Source organism: Mauremys reevesii, linkage group 6, assembly GCF_016161935.1.
Source record: "Mauremys reevesii isolate NIE-2019 linkage group 6, ASM1616193v1, whole genome shotgun sequence".
In the NCBI taxonomy this organism is placed as follows: domain Eukaryota; kingdom Metazoa; phylum Chordata; order Testudines; family Geoemydidae; genus Mauremys; species Mauremys reevesii.
The window spans coordinates 28,767,976-28,791,544 of record NC_052628.1 but is presented as its reverse complement, the minus strand read 5'-3'; the positions used below and the strand labels follow the sequence as shown (position 1 = coordinate 28,791,544).

General features: G+C 39.5%; 1 protein-coding gene and 1 long non-coding RNA gene across 4 annotated transcripts in view; one reads left to right on the top strand and one right to left on the bottom strand.

The window, feature by feature from the left end:
* The first annotated feature begins 946 nt into the window (after positions 1 to 946).
* LOC120408199 lies at positions 947 to 15,710 on the top strand. The gene is made up of 3 exons (XR_005600507.1): positions 947 to 1,020; positions 6,391 to 6,601; positions 15,323 to 15,710. It is a non-coding gene; the product is annotated as an uncharacterized LOC120408199 (long non-coding RNA).
* Positions 15,711 to 15,782: 72 nt separating this feature from the next.
* NNT (nicotinamide nucleotide transhydrogenase) overlaps positions 15,783 to 23,569 on the bottom strand; it is a 69,079-nt gene continuing 61,292 nt past the window's right edge. For all 3 annotated transcript variants that reach the window (XM_039544857.1, XM_039544859.1, XM_039544858.1), the window contains exons 20-22: positions 21,843 to 21,961; positions 20,182 to 20,297; positions 15,783 to 17,691 (exon numbers count right to left, since the gene is read on the bottom strand). In XM_039544857.1, the coding sequence (XP_039400791.1) occupies positions 17,542 to 17,691; positions 20,182 to 20,297; positions 21,843 to 21,961 (385 nt within the window). In that variant the 3' untranslated portion in view covers positions 15,783 to 17,541. The remainder of the gene's footprint in view (positions 17,692 to 20,181; positions 20,298 to 21,842; positions 21,962 to 23,569) is intronic.

Genomic DNA, 23,569 nt, shown 5'->3' with positions numbered 1-23,569 from the left:
TAGCTGTCATGCAGCTGTTATAAGAGGCACTATAGACAGCTGCATTCCACAGGGCCCTGGGCTAGAACCTGGAGTAGAGGGTGGGCCTGGGTTCCCCCCAAACCTCCCAACTCCTGATCAGACACAGGAGGAGTTGATCCAGACTGTGGGTTCCACCAGAGGGGAAGATCACTGAGGTGAGCAAATCTGCCAAGAAGCGCAGGACCCACCAAGGTAGAAGAGGGACTTTGTCACAATATGTATGAGTAGGGTCAATAATGTAATCAACAGTCCCTGTCTATGCTGTAATCTAATAATTCAGAGATCAAAAGAACATCCTAGCACTTAAATTAATTGTAAACATGGGTATCTCTGTATTCATCTCTCTTTGAAATGTATAGCAAATAATCTGTGAATGGTGGAGGAACAAGCAAATTGCCTTATGTTAATTCTATAGCTAAGTACCAGCGATGGACCTCCTTCAAAGTCACCCTAATTACCTTTTGTTCCCCAAGGAACTCCAACTTGTCAAAAAGGACATGAAATTGTATAAAAGATCACTGGGTCCTGATCTTGCTCATCTCAGATCTGCTTAATGTTTCATGCAGGGAAGGCCTAGGCCATAAGGACTGAGATCCCAGTTCTAACTGGATCGCCCTGAAATATAAACATTGGACTATAACCTATGGACTATTTCTGAACAACTACAAAGCTCACCATCTTTGCTATGAATCTGAATCTTTAGAATAGAACTCATGTCTGTATATACATTGATCTTTTAACATACTCTCTCATTTTTTAATAAATTTTAGTTTAGTTTTAATAAGAATTGGCTGTAGTGTGTATTTTGGTAAGATCTGAAATTTTCATTAACCTGGGAGATAATGTGTCTGATCCTTTGGGATTGGTAGAACCTTTTATCTTATATGATGAAATAAGATTTTCAGACGTCATCATATTTGACCTAGGTACCTGGATGGAGGCCTGAGTCTGGATCACTTTAAGAGACCTGTGTTTTTGGATTTCTGAGTAACCAGCAAGGTAATAAAGAAGCTGTTTGTGCTGGTTTGGTAAATCTAAGTATTGGAATATCCACCAGCTGTTTGGGGATTGTCTGCCCCATTCTTTGCAGCTCACCCTAATTGAGTGACCACAGCTGGCCCCCACTGGGGCCACGGTCACAAAGGATTATAAGGAATCATACAGGATAGATTGGTCAAGAACAAATCATGCCAAACCACCCTAATTTCCTTCTTTGACTGAATTACTGGCCAAAGGGGGTGTGGGGCGGGAGGGAGGACGGAAACAGTAGCTGTGATAGATCTTGATTTTAGTAAGGCATTTGATACAGTCCCACATGATATTCATATAAGTAAATGAAGGAAACATGGTCTAGATGAAGTTACTATAAGGTGGGTGCATAACTGGTTGAAAGACTGTATTCAAAGAGCAATTATCAATGGCTTGCTGTCTAATTGGGAGGACATTACCTAGTGGGGTCAGTCCTCAGTTCAGTACTATTCACTGTTTTCATTAATGACTTGAACAATGGAATGGAGAGTTTACTTATAAAATATCTGGATGATGCAAGCTGGGAGGGGTTGCAAGCACTTTGAATGAGAGGATTCAAAATGACCTTGACAAATTGGAGAATTGGCCTGAAATCAACAGGATGAAATGCAATAACGATAAATGCAAAGTATTTCACATAGGATGGAAAAAATCAAATGCACAAGTACAAAATGGGGAATAAGTGGCTAGATGCTAGTACTGCTCAAAAAAGGATCTGGATCCTATAGTAGATCACAAATTGAATATGAATAAAAAATGTGATGCAGCTGCAAAAAAGGCAAATTTCATTCTGAGGTGTATTAAAAAGAGTGTCATATATAAGACACGGGAGGTAACAGTCCTGCTCTACTGGAGAGGACTCAGCAGGAATACCATGTCTAGTCTGGGCGCCAAACTTTAGGAAAGATGTGGGCAAATTGGAAAGAGTCCAGATAAGAGCAACAAAAACCATAAAAGGTTTAGTAAACCTGTCCTAGGGGAACAAAATGGTTACAGAAACTGGGCACAGTTAGTCTTGAGAAAATAAAACTGAGGGGGACCTGATAAGTCTTCAAATATGTTAAGGGCTGTTATAAACAGGATAGTGATCAATTGTTCTCCATGTCCACTAAGGTAAGACCAGAAGTAATGGGCTTATTCTGCAGCGAGGGAGAATTAGGATAGGTATTAGGTAAAACTTTCTGTTTGGGGATTGTCTGCCTCATTCTTTGCAGCTCACCCTAATTGAGTGACCACAGCTGGCCCCCACTGGGGCCACGGTCACAAAGGATTATAAGGAATAGTACAGGATAGATTGGTCAAGAACAAATCATGCCAAACCACCCAGAAACTGTGCCCATAAAGGTAGTTAAGGACTGGAATAGGCTTCCAAGGGGGGGTTGTGGAATCCCCATCATTGGAAGATTTTAAGAACAGGTTGGACAAACACATATAGGGATTGTCTAGGATTACTTGGTCCAACCACAGTGCAGAGAGATGGATTTGATGCCTTCTCAAGCTCCCTTCCAGTCCTACATTTCTATGTTTCTAAGCATTTCCTCAGGATTAGACAGATTAACCCCCTCACTGGATCCTGGAGGGAGAAACACTCAGTGAGGGATCTGTGGAGGGTGAGGTTTGCTCCACACTGACTCTAGGATTCCCTGCTCCTTCCCTCTACTGCTGCCCTCACTACCCCCATCCATGAAGAGTGGAAGTGGATTCCACACAAAGGGCACTGCAGAAAAGGGGATATTGCTTGGGGCTCCCTTTATGGTAGAATTTACCCTGCCTGCTGGACATGAATTGGAGATGAAGGAAGTATATGTGCCCCCCGACACACACACACACACCCTCACATGTGGAGCCCAGGATCTATGGACGTCCATGTCCAGACCCAGCATCCAACGTAGGACAGGACTTTTAAGGGTGGCTTCCTCTGAAAAGGAGGATGGAGGTTAGCACACAGAAGGCCCCCTCCATGAACAGTCCTGGTGAGAATGATCTTTTTCCTCCTCTCCTCTGTTTCCAGGAATGTATCTGGGGAAGGGGAAGTTCAATTTGAAATTTCACAGTGGCCTTTTGTGACAAAAATGGTGTTGAGAAAGAAAAGTGCACAGTGGTAGGAAAAACAGAGTAAAATACAAATCCTTAATTGCTTAGGCACACACTTGTGGTCAGTGAAAACGCTAACATATTTCCACTTACATTTGCTAATTAAAACATTCAGTGCAGAAAGTGACTACATTTCACAAGAAAAACTGTTTACAATCCTTGTAATCTGTTACTAATTTCTTTAGGGCATCATTTACCCAAATTTGACCAATATGTTTAACTGTTAAAAACAAAATTAGTATAGGTTTGTGTTGTACAGTACTTGGATTGCATGTAATTAAGATGCATGAGCTCAGTTTTCCCCTTGGCATTTAGTATGGGTTTATAGTTAACATGGAGAGGCAAATGTATAACGTAATGAGAAGCAGGGGCAAGAGACTGGCTGTGGGGTTATAAGATACAACAAAACTGGAGGGTCAAAGCTGTTCACAAAAGATGTGAACCTCTGTGTGATAAAGCAGCAGATCAGAAATGCTTGGAATGAGTAGGCTCTTTGGAAAGGGAGTAGTGTTTGCCCAAAGCTAGAGATGTGGATAACCACCTAACCATGTAAAGTATTTCTTTCTAAGTATACCATGAAAGAGTCAAGATGATGAAAGATAAATAGAGGGAAAAAATACCAATAACTTTCAATTAAGAATGACTCATTTAATAGTTGTTTGCAGTGTTGTTTTAGCTGTATTGGTCCCAGGATATTAAAGAGAAAAAGGTGGGTGAGGTAATATCTTTTATTAGACCAACTTCTATTGGTGAAAGATTCCACATGCTTTCAAGCTTAAAACACAACTGTTTTTCAGATCTGGGAAAGGTACTCAGAGTATCACAGCTAAATACAAGGGTGGAACAGATACAGTGTTCATCTTAAATTGTCTTTTGCAACAGGTATTAAATCAGCAGTTTATACCGCTACAGTCAGGTGTAAAGAAGCAATAAATCCAGTGTCTTTATTTACTAGACACCAAATAACATGGATTTGAGTTATGAATTTAAGTTCCCAGGCTCGTCTTTTAAAAGTGTTGTGTGGGTTTCCTTTGAGGATGTGGACTGATAGGTCAGATATGGAGTGATCGTTTTGTAAAAAGTGTTCGCCTTTGGGCGATATGGCATTTTTGTCTTTTACTATTTTTCTGAGAGAGTTCATTCAAGAGTGCAGTGACTGTCGGGTTTCTCCCACTTTGTTGTTGTTGGGGCATTTGATGCATTGGATGAGGTCCCCCACGTTGTGACAGGCATGCGTAGGACCAATGGATCTTGATCAGTACCCCTCACAACACACCCGTCATCATAGCAGTTGAGATATGTCCTGCAGGTTTTGCATTTGTTCTGGCAAGGGCTGGTGTTGCTTTGAGTTGGTGTGTCCCGGTCTGTAGGGAGCTTGCTTCTGATAAGCTTGGCAAGGTAGGGAATTGTGTGAAGGACAGAAGAGGGGGTTCAGGAAAGATTTTTTTCTGGATGTGGTCACCATCAGTATGGGTTGTAGTTGTTTAATGATGCATTAATTCCAATGCATTTGATCCCCATGCTTCTATATATAGCAATATAACTGATTTTTTCATGTATAGTTTGGTTCGGAATAAAATGAGGCCTAATGTCTTGATGCATGAAAAAAGTGGATTTCTATTTTGTTTCCTAAATGTTTCTAGATTTTTGTGTGAATTAAATGTTGTAAAATTCAACAACTGAAAAGGGTGAAATCCTGCTCTTATTGGAGTCAACAGAAAGACGGACCTTGACTTTATTGAAGCCAGAATTTCACCCCAGTGCTTATGTAGCTAAGTGCCAATGGTGATTTTAAAAAGCTGGCCAACCCCTAGGGACCCCTTAAATAGGTTTCTCTGCGGTTTCTAATCTTGCTGTTCTATCAGAATAAAATGGTCAGTAATATTGCTCAAGATGATGATGATGAGATTTTCACTTATTAACTAGTGACACAGGACTTATCAGTCCCACTTACTCTAGCACTTGTAGGGAGCCAGAGCAACTATAGCTCCTGGAATTCAGCAATACATTAATTCTCCATGATGTTATAACTGAAAGTCATTTTCCAGCATTAGTCAAGCTATTTGGTTATGAACTGTTTTGTCCACTCATTGTAAAATGTGAGAGAGAATCATCATCTTGGTCACGACTGAGGGATTGAACTGGGTATCTCCAGAGGTAAAAGCATGGGCCACTACAATTTGAGATAAAAAAAAAGATGAACATCTATAGCTAGGAACTGTAAAAGAGGGGATGAGACACATCTCACACTGAGTTACATATGCACATACTGACTTCTGCCGAAGAGAAACTTAACCCAGCTCCTGAGGGCTTAACCAAGAAGAGACTCTCCCCCCTTTTAGATCATCTGGTACAGCTGCTGGCATACAATTCCATTTTAACTGTGGTAACAAGCAGGCTACAAACAGTGGCTCCAATTCCACTCTCTCTTCCCATGGTGTAGATCAAGAGTAACTCTATGGATGTTATTGCACTTAAAACCACTGTGAGATTAGAATTCAACCTAATGCATCCCTCCAAGATGGGGATTTTAGTTAATTAAGTCTGATGTAGTTACTGGCTGGTTGAAGACACTCATTTCTCCTTCCTATTTTTCTCCCTTCTGTATCCTCTTTGTTGCATCTCTCCTTTTAGTCTAAATTTTTCTTCATGGCTTTCTGCCTGTTTTTGCTTTTGGGGTGGGTTTTCTCTCTCTCTCTCTCTCTCTGAAAGATGTGCAAATAGAGTCTCTGACTTCTGTTTCAGCAAAGTCTGCAGCTGCACTAAAACTCAGACACTTTGGTGTCTCTAGGTCTATGTTCTGAGTCATATTCATGCAGCAAGGCAAAAGCTAGCTTAGTTGCATGGCAGGTTTAGAGTCCTTCTGCAGCTGCTAGTCCCACAGATGCCAGTTATGGAGAGGCAAACACTAGCATGCCATTCAAGAAGTGGTGTGGCAGGGTGGGTTCACAATTGGGTCATGCAGGTGACCATTTGCTGTAGATATCTCAGACTCTGAGCTGACACTTAGCTTCAGAGTGAATATCCCCTTTCTCTCCCTCCTGTAGCTGTTAAAGTGGGATACCATGTATCTATCTGTATCTTACTATCTTGAATAGACTCTCACAAATTCTCTGCTGCCAGACTATTAACTTCTCAGGTATATTTGTGTGAAACAAGTGACATCCAGTGGCTGGTTCAGTTAATTACTATTTGTATTTCAAGCCTTCACTTTTTGAGCCAGGTTCTCTCATGATCCTTCCCTAGCTCTCTTTTGTCAGCGTCCTGCCCAGGCAAAGGGCTTGCAGCATGTTAACCTCTCCTTCTGGCTGAAGATAGCTAGACTTCTCCTTCAAGAACTGGTCCACAAGGGCACGCTGAAGAGGGATACCAGGATTAAGGAGGCAGATAAAGAAGCAACCACCATCCTTTATCGCAAACTGGAATCCCAAATTTTGTACTACCGTTTGATCACCAGGTCAGTCACGTCAAACAAACCCTGTTTGAATCTTAAAGCAACACTGACAATGTTTTTTAAAAGGGGTCCCTCTAAAATTTTCTTGTATCCATATGAAACCACAAATCCCAGGGAGCTGCCTGGCACTTTGGGTCATAAGGAAAGGAAGGGAGGTAACTGCACTTGGCAAAAAATCTAAAGCTGCACTTGACTGTGAGCATTTATATTTTGCTCCTGAAAAATATACAAGTATATTGATAGTATAGCATAGCAACAGCCTACATAATCTCAAGTGGGGATAAGGGGTGAGACTTTGTGGAGGGGGCTCTTGGCATCCTCCCCAAGGAATATTTGTAAACACTTGAAATTAAGTGTAACCAAATTGAGACATTGTTGTGGGTTCCAGAGATCAATCATTTCTGTAATGGACAGTTCTGTCGAGGACGCCACAGGGAAACCATCTCTGTTTTCTCAGTTGGAAAGAAAAAATTTAACAGGGCGCCTCAGAGAATCGCATGATGTGGAAGGAGTTGTTTGAATAGTATTTGGCAGATCTCTAATTTGGCCATTCTGGAATGATTCTAAAAGGTAGATCTCCTAGGGCAGACTCAGGAATAGGACATTTTCACACAGCATGAGCTGAATTTATGTTGTTCCTTTTGAGATGTCTGATACTAAGATTTCTTAGAAAGACCACAGGTAGCTGAGACTCTTCATAACAGCCCTAGCAAATCCTATGCTATTTCAAAACACTGACAGAAAAAACATGCAAACATACAATTATCAAACCACTCCGGAAATCCAAGGCAAATTCTGTTGCTGAAAGAGTGAGGTATAGAGTGAGTACCTTGAAAAATAGATTAACGTGGCCTATGTGGCAGAGAGACAACAGGATCATCTCCACAAACAGGCTTAACAACAAATATTGGTAAGGAAATTTATTAAATGGCTTAGATGTTTAATAAACAATCCAATTAGGTAATGGGTGCGCATTCCACATGGTGTAATTATGTTACAGATTAAAACTCATTAACCAATACTATTTAAAACAAGTTTTCTCATAAAACATTTTCAGTAATTTCTTGCGTGCCTAGTATAAACATATGGACACATGACACACACTTTCATATACTTCTTACTTATAAAATGTCTTGGCTAAATGGGAGCAATCTGCTTTGTCAATGAATCCTGTGATCTCCCTGGTTGAGAACAGTATACATGTTCATATTCCATGTCATTGACTAAACTTCATTAGTTTCTATTCTGTTCAGGTTCTTATACCCTGCCTATCACTGAGGTTTGAGCATCTTGTCTAAATCAGTTTATAAAACCATTGTTCTAACTCAAACTGGTTTTTAATGTACATCTTCTAATGTACATTTTGTGAATTTAGTTCTTGTGGAAAAAAACTGGAGTCAAAGCTCTGCAGGCTGAATCATTATGTTCAAGCATAGACAAGCAAAGAATGATGTTGCCTGTACTTGACCTGCCAACATGCTTCAAACATGGGCTTGAAGATGCACCAACAAGCAGACTTTCCCATCTCCACTGACTGCCAACAAATGTCTCCATTTTGATGGCAGATATTAACTGAGAACTACAAATCATTTCACGTAGGCATTCATTATGTGGTAGACTTTTAGCTACTATGGACATGGGGTGGATTCAGTCCAATGAGTTAGCGCTAACAAGCACTCTAATTTTGAGACATCAAATCCTAAGTGAAAATATTTTAAAGACCTTTTTGTAAAATTAATTTCTGCTATTCTTTTTTAAAATAGCTTTTTTCAGCCTTACACCACATACAGTCTCCATATTCTTGCTGTACCTCTTGCTTTCATAGAATCATAGAATACAAAGCAGGACCAACACCAACTAAATCATCCCAGCCAGGGGATGGACATTCCACCACCTCCCTAGTTAACCCATTCCAGTGCTTCACCACCCTCCTAGTGAAATAGTTTCCTAATATCCAACCTAGACCTCCTGCACTGCAACTTGAGACCATTATTCCTTGTTCTGTCATCTGGTACCACTGAGAACAACATAGCTCCATCCTCTTTAGAACCCCCTTTCAGGTAGTTGAAGGCTACTATCAAATTCCCCCCTCACTCTTCTCTTCTGCAGACTAAATAACCGTCAACATCCTTTCTGTAGTGGGGGGACCAAAACTGAACACAATTCTTCAGGTGTGGCCTCATCAGTGCCAAATGGAGGACTCATATCCAGCTTCTCATCCACTGTAATCCCTTCTTCCTTCCTAAGTGCAGGCCTCTGCACTTGTTACCCTCCAGCATGTCTACCTCTCCCACAGCTTAGTGTCACCTGTGAACTTGCTGAGGCATCCCATCATCCAGATCATTAATAAAGATGTTGAACAAAGCCAACTTGACATCAAGCCATTGATCACAGCCATCTTTCTTTCCATAGTGCTTTACTCTTGGCTGTATTACTGTTAACTTTCACGCTTTATTATACTTTTTCAAATGATGTTTTTCAACACTTTAGGTTAAGTTAAAATCATTGTTGCCATAGAGGGAAATAGCTATGGAAGCCAGAAATGTGCCAATGCCAGGAAAAAAAAGTAAGCTAATGCCAGCTTTGAGCTTCAGTAACAGGAGAATTTTAGGATCCCCACCACTACCACCAATGAGTAAGGTTTCTCAATAGAAAAAGTTAAAAGCCGTGATGGGCTTGGCTGACATATTACTGAAAGCCCTCAGTACCTGGGGAGAGCAGGACAATCTTTCCTGAGGAGGAAAGATCCTTTACAAAAGAACTATGCTGTAACCATCCATTTCACATTTTGCAGATAGTGTATCCTCCCATTAAATGTTATTTTTATAACCAAAATTATTTGCGGTACACTTTTTTATGGCTAAAACAAAGATATATTATAATTGCAGGAGGACATTTTGGACCAAGTTTTCAAAGGATGGCACCTAAGTGATTAACTGCAAAATGTGCAGATGCAAAGAGGAAATGGGATAAAAAAAGTGTTTGTAACTGCATCTTACGCAAGTGATACATCATCGTTTGGGCCTTGGTGGCATGTTATTATGCTTTCTGATGACTGAAGGCTGCCAAGGTGGGCAGTTATCTTGTGATAACTCGCATCATGCACCCTATATTGTGAGAGTCATGAGCATAGGCAGTTCCTTCAGGGCAGCCAAGAACCAAGCTGAGAGTCTCCTCTTCAAAATGTTCTACCTCAATAAATCCTTCCTCCAGATATATATTTCACCTGTCCCTTATTTTAGCCCAAATGTATCTGTCACCCACAATAATACTATCAAGAAAGGGGAAGATGGATTGAACTTGAAACCTGTGATCTATAATTAAAATCTATTAATTCTCAGAGAATCCTGCCTTTTCTTACTTTGCTCCACTTTGCATCCTGTGTTCCTCATTTCAGCTTCAGCAGCGTGCTAGGTATATTTAAAGGTTCTGTTCTCCCATCAAAACACACACACATAATTCCCATTAGTAGCAATGTAAACTATGAACATATAGAATACAGATTGGACCTAGTATCTTTATCATCTTAATGCTCATGCAATATTAAGGGACAGGGTGAAAGATTTTCAGTGGTCCAGTTCCTAATGAGAGTTGACTCTTATTTGTGCTTTGAAAGTCTCCCCTGTACTATGCTAATTTAGTTTTCTTCACAATTTAATGTCCATAAAATGTTATAGTGAAAAAGTTAATGTTTCCCTGGCTCCATTATCATATCAATTCCATCATCTCTGTCCACTTTTTAAAAAAAAAGCAAAGATGATTAAAAAAACATTGATTGATTTTTTTTTTACCAAGTAAACTAAACTTTTTTTTTTTTTCAAAAACCATACTTTTTTTTTTAAAAATACAGATTGCATGGGAAGAAAACCCTGAAAATAAATGGACCAAAGAAGGATGGGAAATTAAAAATACTTATTAACTTTAAAACACATTACATAAGTTTTGTGTGTGACCTAAAAGTTTTTTGGAAGAAAAAAAATAGGTAGTGAAAAAAAAAGGCCAGATGCACATGGGAGACTTAAACACCTAAAGTGGCAGTTAAGTCCAACATTTAGACCACCTGAAACCACTGACCAGCTTGGATGCCCAATAGTTAGCACCCTCATCCAAGACATGGGAGATCCAAATTCAAACCCTTCCTCTGCCTGATTCAGAGCAGGGACTTGACTTCTGGTCTACCACATCCCAAGTCAATGTCTTTACCACTGGGCTATGATTATGCTGAGGTAAGGCTCTCTCAAGCTCTTCTGTGGAAGCTGTTCCACTTTGTATAAATGCTTCAATGCGCCATTGTGAGTGAGACTCTAGCCTAGTGTTTAGCAGACTCACCTAAGAGAGCCCAGTTCCAGTCCCTGCTCCAATGTTTAAGAATTTATACACTAATCAGGCACAGCAGCAATGTCAACCCGATTTGCCATATCCTGAGGGCTCCAATCATTGAGATATAGAATATAAAGGGAGTGATAACACCATCTTTCAGTTTTTCTTGAGAAAGGACTGACCTGGCTTAGACTCCTAGAAGGAGAGAGAGAATGGATGGTGAGTGAGGAGTGGTGCAGGTGGTGCTCATCAGAGAGTTGTACCACACTCTTTTTCTTTTCCAGATTTCCTCCTGGGGCTAGAGCAGACAGCCTCAGCTCAGCTTGCTTTTTTTGTGAATTTTTTAGACTCCTAACTCTCCCTGTGCATTGTAGGCAGGAGATCACTTAAAAGTTAGGCATTGCAATGCCTAAGTCCCCTTTGTGAATCTAGCCCCATGTCTTAAATGCTGTCTTTTGCAGCTTAACAATGAATTTGTTGAAGGCATTGCCATGGGAAAAACTTTTCTGAAACCTCTCACCCAATGTTGAAAGCAGACTCCTTATCAAGACGACCATTTACTTTTTAATTACAAAGCTGTGGCCATTATAAAATGCACATACAGTTACTTCAACCCAGCACACCAAGAAGTCAGAGCTCCCTTGCTCATGATCTCCATTCAGCCCATGTTCACTCTTTAGTCAAAGACCTGAAAGTAAACACAAAAGTTTATAGTAACACCTCAAACTGGCTTATGTACCATGGTGATACAGTGATACATGTCATGTCATCTAGACTGACTGTGGAAGCTAATTCTAGAGCAGAGTGCTCAACAAGAACACAGGCCACCAGTCTGCAAGAGACTAAATCCATCTGCTCTTCTCGATCACTGAGAGCTACCCAGGGGATAGACATTCAGAGGGGACAGATACTACCCCACAACACTAAGTGCTTCCTCTATATGTACCAACAATCTTGTCATTGTCTGTTTTGGGGTTCAAACCCCCACTCTCATCTATGCCTCTGTGGCCAAGCACTAGGAACCCAGACACACGGCTGTCTCTCCTCCTTCAGTCTCAGATGGTACAGGTAGTGAGATTGGGCTGCAATGTGATCTTCCACAGTGGTCTCCAATACACATTGAACGGGATGGGTTCAACAGGCAGCTGAGCAACTGTGCAATAGCATCCTCTAGGGAAACAAAACTCCATCCACTCCAACGGTCTGCAGGCAAGTTCAACAGCCTGATGGTCAACCTCATGCACGGTTGTTCACAGATCTAAAAATAGATATGGATGCTTGACCTTTGTTTACTGGCAAGGAATTCATTGACCAATGAATCAGTGAAGTGTCAATATCACAGTCAGGCCAAAAACCAGATTGAAAGAAGTCTAGGAACTCCAAGGACTACAAACCCAGCAATTTCTCAGGATTAGGAAATGCTAGAGACACGCATAACTAGTGTGTTGGAAAGCTGTCTCTATCCAGAGACAGAGTGTGTTTATTGAGGAAAGCTGGCACCTTGTCCTCCCCTGAAGTGGTGTTAAATCTGTGCCCGTAATGGTCACAATGCTCCTTCTCTTGCACTAACCACAAAAGGCAATGTCTGTCTCGTACTTGTGGCATACTGCTCTTCCTGTACTTCCAGGAGTCCCCTCTGAGCCAGGGAGACTACCTGAATCTCAACCAAGGACCTAATCACTGTTGCCAGCATGTCATACTACCTGTCCACTAGGGTGAGATGTCCCTGGAAACCTCATAAAATCCCAAGGCCAAGAAATGGGAGCAGGGGGTGGAGAAAGATTCCTGCTATGACCACTGTGGGCCATGCTGTGCCATAGAAGGGTGATTTTAGCAATACTTAGCACTTACATGTAATGTAAATACATTAATTATAACTTTTAAAGTTGCATGTAGCACTAAACCAGTTCTAAACTGACACTTCAAAAAAAGAACAGTAATGTTAAAATAAAGAGTTGGTGTGCCTGTAAATCAAAGGCAAAAGTCATCTTCCTGTGTTGTCTATATGTTAGTAAATCCCTCCTGAAAGGAAAAAAACCAAACATTTACATTGTCTCATAAGCTATAATAAAGATAACTATGATTTTCTGATTTAACAATTCTCAAATAGTTCTTCCTATGCACATCTGTAATATTTTAATAAAGAAAACGTGAAACTGCTATTATTGCATGAGACAACTTTAACATCTGCTAGGGCTTTTCAAAATGTGTGCTAGCTGTTAGTTTCTGTGTCCCTGGAAATTTTTTAAATTATCGGTTAGACTATTTAACAGAATAACAATTTTATACTGTACTAGAGAACAACCACAATCTTTTTTGTACACATCTCTTATTGAGTGTAAAGCCCTGTCAGCCCTTTTGTTCTTCTGTGGCTTCCTTCCCACAAGAGGATGGGGTTGGACAAGAACCAGCTCTCAAGGTCTAGTCAGCAAGGAACTGGGGAGATGGACAAGAGGGTCAAGAAGCAGAGACACCTTATAGGGCCTTTACGGGATCTAAAGCCTGAATGCAAAATATCCACAGTGCTAGCAGATTCACACATCAGAGTATTTAATAAAAGCACATATGCTGCAAAGAGCAGATTTGTGTCTTACACGTAACACCTCTGCTCTTCATAAACAAAACTGAGATGTACAAGGCACAAAGCTATCTCTGGGACACTGTCATTCATTTTTCTTTAATGATTACTTTGTTACTTTAATAACCTTGTTTATAAACAACTTGTTCTCTTCATGAAAAAACATTGGCTTTATTATGTGGCACATCACATAATCACAAAGCAAAAGCCAACATGGTTCTAATTTTCTCCTTGTTTGCATACTAAGAATATTGATATGAGCACAGCAGTTAAATTTGGTTTATTAGTGAGTCTGCTTCCTTTGCTGTTTCTACAGCTGCCTTGCAAGGATTAAAATACAACCTACATAAAAAGGAACATTTGAAAATTTCAAGAGGGGTGGATTTAAAAATTAGAAAGGGGATAGCCTCTTGGATTTTACAGAACAGTTTATTTAAATTTGGTAAGAAGATGGACCCAAAAATGCAGGTGTCCTAAATCATTGTTGTGTGCAAAACTGGACTGGAGGTTCCAAAGTTCAGAGAGAGGTAAAGACAGATTAATAGAACAAATGGTTTAAAGTTTCATTTTAACACTTTTCTTAATTGACTTCTTGTTATTTGAATGTTTCATATCCGTGCTTATAGAGATAAAGGTCCCACATCCAACAGGCCACTGTGATCAATGTCTTGGGAGCAGTCATTCTTCCATTTTAAAATAATTTAATTCCAAGCAGAGTTTTTCAAAACAAGATTTTAGGATAGGTGCTGCAGCAAAATATCTAACTAGACATTTTTAGGAACTTGCATCTTTGAAAGTTTTAAACTAGCTACAACAGTGTGTTCTGTTCAATAGTGTGTTCTGTTTCTTTTATACAACACTAAGGATCACATGAGAATAGTCTGTAACCTAATTAATGTAATATTTATTTCCTCTGAGTGACTACAGAGCAGCTGGATTATGCAAGTCACTGCCATTTTAGCAGAGGAATTTTTTCACCATCCTACACCAAACACAGTTGCTGGAACAATACCCAGTAAACTGGCAAGTCTCATAAATTTAATATTTGAACTACTCTGCCTAGACATACAAACAGGGCGGCCTAACTTTCCCAATACTCAAACTTATTGAATGCAATAAGTTCTCCTGTGGGATTGGAAAGAATACACATGGCAGAGGAGCATAAAGTTTATGATTAAGTCATTACAAAGTAAATCTGCAAGACTGAAAGTGAATTGCAGCCTATGGTGCCTCTTCTGATGCTTTCAGTTTCCATCACTTTCCATCTCTGAAGGAATTGGAGTCTCACTATACTTTCCAGGTGAAAAAAATTAACAGTTGATACAGCAAGACATGAGTTATTCATTGCATTATCATCTCATTTTAAAAATACCAGAGCAAAACACAAGTTTGATCCCTGGAGTCACAAGTTTGATCCCTGGAGTCATTTAATTAAGTATTCCTTTTTAAGAGCCATGTTAATACAATTTACACTATGCCGTCACTATGTAAGGTTGAATATAAAATGAAAGTTATTGTGTTGCAAAGAGCTTTCATTCCAGAGGATTGCAGAGTACTTTACCAATTTATTCACTCAAGTTATATACTGGGATCACTTCACCTCTTCCTGAAATGCAAGCCACATCTAACGTCAAAATAGACAGTAACAGTAGAGTGCAAAACGACACACAGTTTAGGGCAGAAAGTGATTGTGATACTAGATAGTAGAAAGTGCAGGAGAAATGTAGGAAGGCAGAATTTAGTTACTGAACTTGGAATGTGGCCTGGGATATGGTTATTAACATAGTTTAAAAAAATAAATCATGGATATTTTATTCACTACCCAGGTGCAGGAACTCTTACAATTTAACCCAACTTTGGCACCACAAAGGGTCCTGGCTCCAAGTTAGAGAAATCAATCAAGAGGAAGAGAAAGCTACCTATTGAATCAAGATCTCTGACTGCTGCTCCTGGATAGGACACCTCCAAGAAATAGCTAAGTTCTGACCAGATCCAAACTTGAAGAGAACAGCTTCCTTTTTCCCCTGGGAGACCTGACTGCAAGATTGGCTGAAGTTAGATTGTGTAATTAAGTAAGCAAACATATGTCAGCTCAGGACTGGTAACTATCTGTGAAAAATAGAAGCATCCAAAGAGATTTTGCTACAAAGGGCATAAAACCAACCTGCCCTGCCTTCAGTGTAATTTTGATGCTATAACTCCCAAAATGGAGCATCAGGCTAGTTACCTTTTTAGGGCACACTATACTGGAGAGGAGATGACCAATGATTATGAACGAACACCACATTTTTAATATTTTTTTAATAATTCTCTGATGTTTCATGATAAAACAGTTCTAAAGTTAACACTGGCACCTCTGATCCATAACAAATTGCATTTTTCATCTCAAATACAAAGGAAAAGGCATTTTAAGAAAAGATTAACTTTTAGTTAGCTACATGCAAGCAGAAATAAGTTGGACACTGCAGCCAATAATACTTAAATCAGACTTAGTCAAGGAAAAAAATTAATATTCCATGATTACAAAATTGCCCTCTACTTAAGTCCCTTTTCTCCCCTCTCAAGGGTTTTTTTGTTTGTTTGTTTTTTGCGCACAGACCCAACAGAAATATAGCTATCAATACAATTATATTAAGAGGCCATACATACTGCATTCAAACATAGCTGCCCCAATGTGTTAAGTTAGAATTTAACACCTCAAGTATTCCTATGCTGTGTAACAACATATTCATGCTTATATGCTAATTTTATTTTTGAGCTATAGAAAAGACAGATTTCTAAAAAGGCCATTTCTTTCATACATTATTACATTTCTTGATATACTACTACCTGTTCAAAAAATGGATTTTAAGTTATCCTTACATAAAAACAGAGGTAGCTAAGTGGTAATATTTCTCAAATGCTATTGAGTTATGCAAGGTCCCAATACATGATGTGATTAAAAAAATCAGTTTTATAAACAGTCAGGATGGATTAATTTTAAACTTGCTTCAGAGTAGTTTGTTCTTCCCAGATGTTAATGCTTTCTAACACAAGTATAGCTATTTGTATTTAGCTTTTGTCACCGAGGACAGCTGCTACATTGTTGTGCAAACATGATAAATTCATTTTATTAGGCAAATATTTGAGTTCCATTCAACTACTCTTAACATAATAAAAATAAAATAGCACTATATGCCAAACTGATTTACTGCTTAGCTGTACTTGTGAACATTTAAATAGTGCTCTTAATTAGATAAAGGGAAAGTCAAATATTCAAAACATTGATTGTAAGATTGGCATGCTTTTATGGTCCCCAAATGATAGTTGATTCATTTAAAAAAATTGTGATAAAGAAACTCTTGATCCGCATTTTCTCCAGCATCTTAAATATGTTGATTAAGAAAGTGCCTTCTTCCAGCAATACAAAAATGTTGATTAAGAATGCATCAATACACATTTGAAAGTAGCAAAATATAATTAAAAGTCAAAAGTGAACAGAAATTGAAATAGCCTGCAGCGGCCAAGATTTTACAATCAGGTCAGTGTAGGCAACCGCTGGTGCCCAAACAGAATCGATTGCAGGACTGGGGACATTGTTTTCTCATAACAGTTAAAATGGCAACAACTGCAGGGGGGATAAAGATTTGAATTAGTTGCGTTTACTGAAAAATATATTTCAGCAATTTAGGTGCATATGTTTAAATCATGTCATACATGGAAGTTAATGAAACAGGTCCATGAAATCCCTACATTTCAATTTATATTACCTAGATGACTACTAGGGGAGAGGAAAATAATTCAGCCCCACTGGATTAATCTAAAGATGGACTCATTCTGCTGAAGTGTTCCTGATTCATAGCATCTATAAAACCCACAACAGAAACACAATTCGGGTTTTTCTAGACCCTTAGCAAAGTATTGTTTTTCAGATGTCAAAATTATATAAGCCAATTTGTGCACTTGTTTTTTTCTCATAACTTTGCCTTACATTCTGATGTACAAAATAATGGTTTTTGTTTTTCATACTGGCCAAATATTAACTTTGATAGGTGATTATCAGTATTTACATCGGGTAGGATTCTCTGACTTTGGACTGCAGGGCATCACAGGTCTTCTTGGCATCTCCTAAAAGCATAGCGGTGTTGGGTTTGTAAAAGATTGGATTGTCCACAGCTGCATAACCGACACCCAAAGATCTCTTCATAACAATGATCTGCAGAGGGAAGAGTTTATATTTGACATAGCACATATCAATCTTCTCCCTTAGTGCAGGAGATTTGAAAATAATCTCAATATACAAAATAAAAAATAAAATAAAATAAGGGATTTGATATTATGCCCTGTAATAGATCACTTTATGGGTGATCTATTAATCTTCTCCCTTAGTGCAGGAGATTTGAAAATAATCTCAATATACAAAATAAAAAATAAAATAAAATAAGGGATTTGATATTATGCCCTGTAATAGATCACTTTATGGGTGCCAGTATATTACTGTATATTACAAGTATACTACTTGCAGGCCAATGTCACTACGCCACATGAACAGGGTAGATAGGTGGTCTCCAAGTAATGTTCCCATGCAGGAAACATAGGTTTGAGTCTCAGTCTCCACCTCACCCCCGGCATAGGTAAGGTGTGTTCCTAGATCTCAGGGAAGGAATGGCTTGCTTTAATCAAAACCAAGACCAATGGCTGACTAGGGACTGTACTGGCACACACAAGCCCTAACCCAATGCTCTCCAGCCACCAAGGGTATGACTAAACTACAGCTGAGAGAGAGCGCCTCCCAGCCTGGGTAGATAGACTTATCCTAGCTTGGCTTGAGCTAGCATGCTAAGACTAGCAGTATGAATGTTGTGACTTAGGTGGCAGCTCTGGGGCTGAGCATGGCTAGCTAGCCTAAGCGTCTGCCGGGTCCACACCGCTAGTTTTAGGATGTTAGCTAGCATGAGTCAGTCTACCCAGGCTGGGAGTCTTGCTCCAAGCTGCAGTCTAAACTTACCCTGAGGATGACTAGGAGTGTAAGGAATTATTATACAGCAAGGGTACACTGGATGCTGTACAAAATACTAGAGAAGCTAAAAATACAATGCAAATGGATGTAATGAAATGCAGGACAAGACACCTTAACTCCAAGTGCATGTAGCATCTCAGATTCACAGCATGTGAGACTGGGTAATAATGAGCCAGTTAAAAGTCTTATTGCACACACAAGTTACCTATGGAAATTCTACTCTTGACCACTGCATTTAAGGTTTACTGTGCAGGGGAGAACACAATTAACCAGGCAGAAAAAGCTGACTACAGAAAGATGTCAGGAAGGCCCTTAAAGCATGATTAAAGAATCCCCTGACATCACTCCCTAATGTTTGATTGCAATCTTTTAAATGTGAGTTACCTAAAGTCCATTGTTGGCTCTAATATTGAGGCGATTCAATTCTCAAGAGTCTTCCATGCTCTCAAAGGTGCCTAGTTCCAATCCACAGTTAACCATCTCAGGCTGTGGAGCTCCAAGAAGCAGGCATAGCTTGGCAAAATGGTGCCTTCTTAGTCACTACAATTTAACTGATTTTCATCCTCTAGAAGTTGAACAATTTAAGACTATGCCAGCTTCAGGAGCACAGGTTTTTCCACACCTCTAGTGAAGTCTCTTGTTCGCCACAATCTTTTCATCTGATGTAGGACAGCTCTACATTATTTTTACACCTTGTCTATCACAAAGGAACCAAAGCAAGACTTTAGCACTCAAGAATATTATACAAACAAAGCAACTGCTTTCTTTTAGAACCCAGCCTCTCAGTAACAACAAAAAATAAAGGAATATTTGAGTGAAAGTCCAGCACCAATATTTGATAAGATCACATTCTTGGTAACTATTTTCCAAGATAACCCATTATTTCATAATGGGTTGTCAGTTCTGACATGGGTCTTTTAGAAGAAACAAATAGGTTTGGGATAATTAATGCTAGAGCCAATTAAGGAAATTAATCAGCAGACTTGGAGGAAGGGAAGCTACTGGAGCATAATGTGAAATGAGGCCATAACAAGGCATTCTGCTTGCTTATATGTATTCCTCCAATCATGATAATGGGCTATTGAGAGAACACTAATAATAACCCCATCACTCTAAGCACTTGAGTGTTTCAGGATGGCAAATCTGAATACTGAGAATTCACAGTAGTGATGAAGAATAATTGATAACAGTTGTACTGCTGCACAGATAGAGATACTGTTTGGGTGAGGTGTGGATAAGAAGCAGAGTTACATCTAAGAATTTTCTACATGCTAGATCTTTTTTCAAATCAGACTAACTCCTTTGGCTGCTTTATTATTTTCACTATTGAGGAATGATAGCTAATACGGAAACTACATGGCTGTCTGTCCACTCCACCCTTCCCCAGGCCAACAGTGCCAAATATACTTGCCAACAGAATTCTACTCTTTAGCCTCGTCAGTTGTAGCCACCATTAGCTTCACTGGATCAGAGCACAGCAATATGCTTCTACTGAAACATTACTAATGCTCTGAAGTGCACTTTTGAAGCACAGAATATTGTGTTGTGCACAGTGCAGTATGTGATGGGAAAACTTTGTACTCAAATAGAAAAAGTAGGATAATCTTATTAGTGTCTCCAAACAAAACCGTTCTAAGAAATGGTGGCTAAATGAGGTTGCTACTATGTTTTATTTGTTCGCCTTACCTGTTTTGCCTTCCAAACTTCTAGAACTGGCATGCCAGCAATGATAGAGTTAGGATCTTCTTGAGCTGCTGAATTTACTGTATCATTAGCACCAATTACAAGGACCAGGTCAGTTTCTGCATTAAAAAAATAAAAAGGAAAAAACATAACTTGAAAAAAAATCAGGAACCACAATACAGAAGTTACTACGAATATTGATTTGCATTATGATTGAACCTACGGTGTCAGAGACTGTACATTGCCTCACACAATGGAGACCCAAACTCATCAGGAGAGTTCCTGCCCTGAACAGCTTACAACTTAAATACAGAAGACACACAAAAAGCGAGCATGGACACTGGTATACAGAGGTGAAGTTTCTCATTCAACTGGTCAGTGGTAGAGCCAGGAATAAAACCCAAGTATCCTGACTACCGGATCCAGTGCCCTATCCATTAGTCCATGCTGCCTCCCTAAGTTAAATCCTTTTAAATCCACAAAGTTTCACAAACAAATTGAAAAACAGAAATTCTAATACGTGGAGCTATATTATCCAACGGATCAATAGCAGCATCGAAGCTTTTAGATACCCAGCCACTTAAACTAATGGAGTATCTAGTACCATTATCTCCTGTTGACCAGCCACTACAGGGAGATGAGACACCACATGCCACTGGTTTCACAGCTATTAGGCCTTCACAGCAGAGTTATGTATAGATCAGAAATCCTGTGCTGAATTTTAGGTTCTGGAGAGGAGTGTTCTCTAGTGGTTAGAGATTTTTTTGCCCATTCCCAGCCTGTCTCCGTCTGTTCCTATCCCTTCCAGCCTGTTTCTCTCTGCTCTTATGTTTCCCACACTATTTCTGTTCCTCCCCCCATCCTGTACTTCTACTCATCCCACTGTTTCTGTTCCCCTCTATTCTTGTTCCTGTTCCTCCCCATCCTTAGCCTATCTACATCTCCTCTCTGCTCCTCATTCCTCTACTTTTGAGTCAGCCTGCTTCTTCCTTCTCCTCCATGCTCCCTCAGCATCAGCAGAGGGTGAGGGGGAAGAGAACACTGCCCTTAGTACTTGGTGCCACGGCCAAGGGAAAGTCCTGCTCAGCCCCTGCAGCCTTGAGTTAGGGCATGCTCAGTGCAGATGGAACTTTCCAGACTTTAGTTGCCAACCTCTAGCAAACCTCTACTGAACATGTGCCATGGCAATTTTCAGAGGCTTATACCTTGGCCAAATTTGGGTGAACATTCATGAGGACAGCACCTTTCTGACTCCAAGGTAACCCGTCTGCCACATTTCAAGTCCCTACTCCAGAGCATGAAGGTATTAAAATTTGTTAATGAAGCACGTTTTAATCCTTGGCAAAAGATTTTTCTCTAATAATGTTCACAAAACAGCTGAACTGTTTTTGCTGAAACGTTCCAAAAAAATTCAGCCTGAATGGTTAAATTTGGTAAATTTATAAAGCGTATAATAAGAAAGGCTTGTAATAGAAAGCATTTAGCAGAGCTGGAAACAATGCTTATTGTTGCCTATTGTTATAGACATGTGTGCGGACAAATGAACACACATAGTGTATTATATCTGGCTCTATTTTCATTTTAAAAAAACAAACAAAAAATAACCACTGCAAGTTTAATATACTAGCAAATAATGTAGTTTTCAAATTATCACTCTCTCTAACCTGGGAAGTCGTCATTGATCTCATCCATTTCCAGAACAATATCATATGGCACACCTGCTTCTGCTAGGAGCACATTCAGCTGACCAGGCATCCGACCAGCCACAGGGTGAATACCAAACCTAGCCAAAAAAAAAAGGAACGTACCCATTAGCAGATACAGCCTGTTTCATTTCATACTTTAAGGATGTGGCCAAGTGTGGGAAAGAACACTAGTTCCTAAATGTGCTAATACCTACAGAATTACTCAAAAAAAAAATTAAATCTCCAAAGACAAATCACATATATTTTCCAACATTTCCTGGGAGTTTGGGGAGACAGAGTGGGAGGGAAGGAGCTATAGAAGAGGAAGATATTTGAAATCACATAAATCCACTAGATTAAGATTTTAAATCTCAACCCTTCAGCCTCAAGGACCACAGATTAAATCCTTCAGAAAAAAGTTGTCAAAACCAAATTTGTGTGTTGGAAACCACAGGCAAGAAAAACTCCTAAATTTCCCTCTTACCCTGAGACAAGATGACCATTTATAACGTTAAAGAACCATTGACGCATCCAGGACAAGAGAAAGGGTTTCAAATTCTCACAGATTTTATTGGAAATTGAGTAGATTTTAAACTTTTATTTAATGGAACTAGCCCTTTTAGTATGCTGATCCACAAGGAAGCTGCCTCTGGAGATCCTGCAGCAATGAGAATGCCAGAGGCACTCCCAATTACAACAGTGGACGAACTAGTGGCAGAGGCTTTCCAGATAAGTGAATGGGACCGTCAGGAAATGCATTGCTGGTGAACAACACAGCAACAGTGAAGTAAAGTTTCCACAAGGTAATATTCTACTTCAATAGGGTGGGGTTTTTTAAATAGTTTTAAAAATAATTGCCTTTTTCCTGCTTTTGGCTGACAAATCCTTTTGGCTGACAAATCCTTCTGTCACCAGCCAAAGTGAGACATATATGCCAAACATTTGTGTCTACCTCCCAAACAATACTAGAAGAATTAAAAACATATGAACAGCATATTTGTCTTTGGCTCCCACACCAGATGTTGGGAAGGCTCCTTAGGTTATTAAGAGCTGCAAGTGCCACATATCGTAAGGGGTGTGACCAGAATCAGCAACTCTCCTATGAAAAATGGAAGACGATGTGGGGTGGCCCACAACCAAAAGGTATCTCCCAACTTTCTCCAGAAGAATCTTCAAGGCTAAGTTAGAAAGAGAATACTTTACTCTGTTGGTTACAAATAAAATACATCCTTTCAAGAATTCAGACTCAAACACAGATTTTCCTTAAATTAAAGTTTGTCCCAATTATCTAGGACTTCAGCTGCTTCTGGATAAAATTATTTTAAATTTCTGAAAGATGGGAACTATTGAATTTATCATGGTAACAACAGTAATTGCCATAAAATTACTCTCATGAAATGAGAAGATTAAACTGGGGGAAAAGGCTGTGTGCTCTACTTTATTTACTTCATGTAATGAACTCAAATGGGGCATCAGAAATCTGTTTTTAAGAAGTTGGCATGTAGCTCTTTGCATCTTTTCAAACAACATGACAATCTCCTTAGAATGAAAGAGGCCTCTCCATCTCATGGCATGTATCCCGCTAATCCCCAGACTCTGACATTAACAACAACTTTATTCCAGTGAGAGGAAGACAAGAGTAAAACAAGTCATCTGTACTTTGCTTGATGTATTATGCTGTAACTTTCAGGCAAAATATGATACTA